Source organism: Oncorhynchus keta, chromosome 19 (genome assembly GCF_023373465.1).
Source record: "Oncorhynchus keta strain PuntledgeMale-10-30-2019 chromosome 19, Oket_V2, whole genome shotgun sequence".
Lineage (NCBI taxonomy): Eukaryota > Metazoa > Chordata > Actinopteri > Salmoniformes > Salmonidae > Oncorhynchus > Oncorhynchus keta.
The window spans coordinates 36,481,358-36,487,750 of record NC_068439.1 but is presented as its reverse complement, the minus strand read 5'-3'; the positions used below and the strand labels follow the sequence as shown (position 1 = coordinate 36,487,750).

Here is a 6,393-nt window from a genome sequence, read left to right as displayed (position 1 = left end):
TAACCCTTACCTAACCTTAACCCTTAGTTAACCTTAACCATTTTAAAACATCCGAGTTGGGACGGCCCAAGGATCCCGTTCCTATCAGCCAACCAGCCATTGAGAATCCATTTTGTTCGGTTTTGACAAGATGGTAAACAGTTTGTCAGATTTGACTTTTCGTAGCAGGTTAGAGTTTACGCAGCAGGTTAGGGGAATTAGGTTAATATTATGAAATGGGTTGCAAAAATGCAACAAAAAAAACTACCTTTGACGTTAACTTAACAAAAGCTGTATCCCTTCTTGCCATGGCCCTTTTGTTCTCCCTGGCCTGTATGGTATTTTGATTCGTCTGAGGCTATGTGTTAAAATTGAAAGTGAAAGAGTTCTCCCCACTAAACGCTGACACATTTAGCTAAGACAGTTTACCTTGACAGCGTTTAAGAAATTAATAGGGGTAGAAAAGTAAAGTGCAGTAAGCTGTCTCACCTTTCACAAGGGGTCTCGGTTTGTGGATTCGTTCGCCCATCTTGATTGAAGATGCTCAGTAATTCTCGACCTTGCCAACCTCAAAGCGCTGGTTTTTCCTTCGAAAACACTCGCAGGTGAGTTAATTTCTCTGAGGCCCACATGGTAATTTGAGAAACATTTACTGCAACGACGAACAAATCTTTAAAATAAGCAGGGCCGTCAGCTTTGTAAGAAAGCTTGGAGTGACTTTCATTGCCCTCTGGCACAACCCCTAGACAGGTTTTACAGATTTAAAGCTAATGTCCTGCAATTCTACGTATTTTGACAGGGCTTAGGCCTACTGTATGACCAGGCTGTAAAATAAAATAAAACCACAGGTCAGGTGTATTCAAGATGCTTTGAACATTAAATAAACACTCAATTGTACAACTTTGAGATCTTTGGGAATACATTTAAAGTATGCTAATGTATTTTTTTGAGGTGGTTTGACACATTATTCAGACAGTAATGAGATGAGGAAACAGGCAAATGGGAGAAACCGTGGGAAGGTTGGAAGCAGGGACTGTTCGCTCTCAGGTGGAAAGTACGTGACATGTGCCATGGGCTAAATTTGGCCCGCGGGTGGTTTTATTTGTGTGGAATTTCCATTGTAGGACATAAAAGATTAAAATCATCAGGAAATCATCTCCAAGTGATCTTAATTTAAGAAGTCTGTTCCCGAGTATTCCCACGCACAATAGAGAGACACGTGATCGTATATAAATGTAAGCAAGGTTTGAAATTATTATGTTTTAGTCAAACATATCTGTTTGGGCTTCTTGCTGCCAATTCGCAGTCTACAAATGATTTGTAATTATTTTCTGGCCCCCCGACCATCCGCTCCTGACAAAAAGTCGGACTGCGGCTGCATCTAGTTGGTTATTCCTGCACTACACCAAGGCTCTGCACAGGAAATATTAATGGTTGATGGCAGTGGGTAACCAAATCATAGATTTCAGTCTCCTTGTCAATTGACTGCTTTCAAGCTAAGGACATACATTTTGTAATTTGGGTGAACTTTCTTTAAAACAGGTCTGGAAGAAAATCCTGCTTGGTCTCCAGGAGGGTTCGCCACCTCAATCTATGTTTCCCAAGTGCTGTTTTTTAAAAATGTTATTATAACGTTATATGTTATTATAACGTTATAACGTATATATAGTGTTATTATAACAACAACTAAATTATCAATCACAAACCTTCAAGAAAGATCTAATGAATATCACTATTCAGGTGGTTTATGCACACTAGTTTAAGATCCTTGCCATCATCGTACTCTACATAGACATAATATGATGTGTTTGTGTTGTGAGTCCCCCTACCATCTCTGCTTAGCATTCGCACAATATTAAAATGTCAAATTATATTTGAGGCCTGGAGCATTTTATATCCAATGCTTATTTGTAGGACTTATTCAAAACTGTCCACGAATGGCTGCAAAATACATAGCCTCATATACTTCATTTTCAAACACTCAAGTCAAGTAGGCATATCAGATTTCAAATATGTGATTACACTGGCATAGTTACACATCAGGTCCCGCTACCAAACCTTCCCTGCTAAAACATACTGTAGGTCATTGTCACAGTCAAATCAAATGTATTTATATAGCCCTTCGTACATCAGCTGATATCACAAAGTGCGGTACAGAAACCCAGCCTAAAACCCCAAACAGCAAGCAATGCAGGTGTAGAAGCACAGTCTTAATGCCAATCACCAAACGAGGGGACAAATGCAAGTGTGGATTAAATCGACTTTAGTAAACACTGTCAAACAGATGCATTCTGCAATAGGCATGGGAGTAACGCCTCGATTACACCGATAGCGTTATTGCATTTTGGTACACCAGAAGTACCTTTATTTCCAATGGAATGCTGTGTTTGCCTTGCAACATCGTGTTGCAGAGGCAGTTGCGGTGCATTCTGTGTGGTGCATACATTGGATATATTGAACATATACATACAACTGTATGCATAGACGGCTTGACAGAAAAGGTAGTAAAAGGTGAATGTTAAACTTTTGTTGCACACATATCCAGATGATGCTGCGTACCATTTAGTGCAATGATTCTGTCGGTGTGATCGAGGCGTAACAGCAACCTAATTTTGTTGGCATTGTACATAAAACAGTGCTACTGTGCTGCTCTCTCCATCCAGCTCCACTCTGATCTTGATTAATCCTCTTGGTCCCTTACATAACTAGACCAATCATCTGCTTCAAGGTGCCGTGGCTCACAGTGCTGTGATAGGACAATGATAGAGGTTCCGCTCGTGATGTTAAATTGCAGGCGCAGATGCTCCGATTTAAAAACGATTCGGAGCACAGTTGAAAAGTCAACGCACTGACTAGGCACTAACTAGTCAGGACGTGACTATAAAAATAAAAGCAGTACTTTTCAATGCGTGAGATGTGAGGTGCGGCGTCTGAGCATGAGAGGATCAAATGTGTCTCACGGCCAATGCTTGAGAGTTGGCAGCTCTGTTTAATAAGATGTTATGTTTGTACCACAGTGTTGTGAAAGATCTCGAGGTCTTGAGGTGGATGTGAGGGGCTCGAGTCAAGACCCAATTCATGCACAATTAAAGGGCAACTCCACCACTTTTCAACCAAATTTTCATTCTCTCCAGCACAATACAAGTGTCAACCAGAGGAGGCTAGTGGGAGGTGACTATTGGCTCATTGTAATGGCTGGAATGGCATGAATAGAACTGTATCAAACATATCTCAACCACATGTTTGACCCAGTTCCATTTAGTCTGTTCCAGACATTACAATGAACCTGTCCTCCTATAGCTTCTCCCACCAGCCGCCTCTGGATTGTCAACATATGTGAAAACAGCACATTTATACGTTTTGTCTGAAAAAAATAACGTTAAAGTTCTACCCAATGACATCAAAAGATAAAACAGAGATTCACGGTGACGTGTGGAGCAAGAATACCCTCCCTTGGGCTAGAAACTCATTTCAGGTTTTGAAAATTCACTTTTTTACTTTTAACCCTGCCCTGTGATTAGCAAACATGATACCAATATATCTCCTGGCATACTATTTTACAGCAGGGAAATTAAAAAGTTTCAAAGTTTCATAAATTGCTATCCAAACGAGCAATTATCCAATAACTGCTTCAAATGTTGATTTCATACTTTGTGACAATAATGACACATCATAAGAATGGCCGCAAGTGTTCAGATGAGCATGAAATTCCCTTTTTTCTTTCAATTGATTGAATATCGGTTATCAGTGGGGTTATAGACCGATATAGCGTTAAAAGGCCAATATCGGCAGATAATATCAGTGAATCGATATATATCGGCCTGGCTCTACATAGGCTAACACAATGCCAGTTCCTCTAAATATACCCAACATTGCATAAAAAGTGCTCACTTTGCAGGAATGCTGTGTTGGAAGGGAATTTGTCTGAGCTTGGTTACAGTTCTCCTAAGGCAAGGAAGACTGGAACCACCATCGCTGGCATAGTCTTCAAGGTGAGAATCAGTCATGACACATTTTCCGCTTCCTGTGATGTAGCTGTTTCAGGGTTGAGCTCAGCACAATCAATACCCTAAGTATGATTATACTTTGGGTTTCCTCCCTCCACAGGATGGGGTGATACTTGGAGCTGACACAAGAGCCACTGATGACATGGTGGTAGCTGACAAGAATTGCATGAAGATCCACTACATTGCACCTAACATTTAGTAAGTGCCACAAAGAATACACCTCGTACAGTATAATAGTGTAGCTTGTGTAACCCCTATGTAGATCAGCATCAGCCCCTGCACAATGGTAGGCAAAGACTGGGGCTTTTGTTGAAGTCTATTTGAGTCACCATGCTTCACCCACTAATCTCAGTTTTTATTGTAGCTGTTGTGGAGCAGGTGTGGCTGCAGATGCAGAAGTCACCACTCAGATGATGTCATCCAATGTGGAGCTGCACTCACTCAGCACAGGACGCCCTCCCCTTGTTGTCACGGTTACCCGACAACTGAAACAGATGCTCTTCAGGTGAGCGAGAGCATGAATGAGTCTGTGACGATGGGAAAATAAGACCACTACAGTGGCCACTCTCATAACACAGTTTGAATGCTGACAATCCAGTTACTTTCCAGACCATAATATAAAATAACAGACACAGCAGTGCCTTCGTCAATGATAGCACATCCCTCATTTGATTACAAAAAAAACAGTTTTTATCAAGAACATTTTAATGATGCTGTTACATTGTAGCGCTCTACTCCTGAATTGTGACTTCCACTCCAGGTACCAGGGACATATTGGCTCCTCTCTGATTGTTGGAGGTGTGGATGTGACTGGCGCTCACCTCTATAGCGTCTACCCACACGGCTCCTACGACAAACTACCATTCCTTACCATGGGTATGCTCTCCCATTAGTTTATCTCATCAATTCTTGACTCTCTGTCATTGGAGATTTTTTTTTTGCACCATCTGTCCATGCGTTTCAGTTCATCGTAATCACAGATAGTGTTGTCTGTATTGTTTGTCTTTGGTCATTGTCTTTTGCCATCAAATAATTAATCTGGGCCGTGTGAAGAGCTTCTAATGGTATGAAGTTGTATTGAATACTGAAACATTAGATAAGGTAACATTACTGCCGTTGTTTTTGCAGGATCAGGAGCAGGGGCAGCTATTTCAATATTTGAGGACCGATACAGACCAAACATGGAGGTGAGATGCAGTTATTCTCATTGAACAGTTGTTCATTTCATAAAATGTATTGCTCACCTATCTTAATTGTCTATCTTGCTCAGCTGGAAGAGGCTAAAAAGCTGGTGCGGGATGCCATTACTGCTGGGATTTTCTGTGACCTGGGCTCTGGCAGCAACGTGGACCTGTGTGTCATCACCCAGGCAGGGGTTCAGTACCTTAGGGGCTATGACCAGCCTGCCCAGAAGGGGAAAAGGTGAGCTATACAAGTTTCTACTGGGCTACAACCAACAACATTTTGTGAATATTACTTTATTATTCATCACGGGAATTTACAATATACTCTCTCTCTCTTTCCTTTCTCTGTCTGTTTCCAGAGAAGGGCAGTACAAGTACAAGCCTGGCACCACTGCAGTTTTGACAAAGACTGTCACACCCCTGCCTCTGGATGTTGTTGATGAATCAATTCAGCTCATGGACACTCAGTGAAATGTATGCTGTTGCAGGAATCATCAAACACACTTGTGAATTCCAACACTCATTAGCAAAAGTATCTACATTAATTCTAAATAGCCAAGATGAACTTGTGAATTGATAATGGCATTGGGTTTTGCATAGCTTATTATACATACTTGGCAGCTTTTTTAATTCAATCATTTACTTTCAAAACAGTATTGCAGTGTATGAAACATTAAAAGGCAATCAAATATTTCTTACATGCGATAATGGCATTAAGTATCATTAACAAGCATTGGTCATTTGCATTGCGATCGCCTTACTGGTACTTAATACCAAAATACAATGAATGCATTTAGACATTTTTATTAGACCTACATGTATTAGCAGGTTCTACAAGAACATGCATGCAATAGTACATCACTGAGTACGGTTCCATGCACACAATAATGCGACTATTGTGGCTAGTCAGAATAATGTAATAGTTTGATTAAAACGTTCAAGTTCACGTTTGCAAGAACAACGATTTGGACACATTTGAAATCAGGCAGGTTATTTTTGGGAAAAATATTTGATTCTGAGTTCGGACATATAAAGTTTTAATGTGAAAACTACTTCTAAATGCCGATTTATGCAGAGGAGAATAAAAAATAAAAAATTGTTTTTTGTTTTTGCTCAATCTGATTGGGCGGGCCTTGCAGTGCCTGGCTCCCCAGTGGGCCCACCCATGCCTTCACCCCTGCTTAGAATTTTCACATTATATCCTATATATGTCCAAACCCCCG

At 40.7% G+C, this 6,393-nt stretch overlaps 1 protein-coding gene across 1 annotated transcript; it reads left to right on the top strand.

Moving 5' to 3' along the window:
• The first annotated feature begins 308 nt into the window (after positions 1–308).
• On the top strand, positions 309–5,868 carry psmb10 (proteasome 20S subunit beta 10). Its single transcript, XM_035793238.2, has 8 exons — positions 309–584; positions 3,878–3,971; positions 4,087–4,184; positions 4,351–4,491; positions 4,747–4,862; positions 5,115–5,173; positions 5,257–5,408; positions 5,530–5,868. Exons 1-8 carry the CDS (start codon positions 520–522, stop codon positions 5,639–5,641), a joined length of 837 nt encoding a protein of 278 aa, XP_035649131.1. The 5' UTR covers positions 309–519; the 3' UTR covers positions 5,642–5,868.
• The last annotated feature ends 525 nt before the right edge of the window (positions 5,869–6,393 follow it).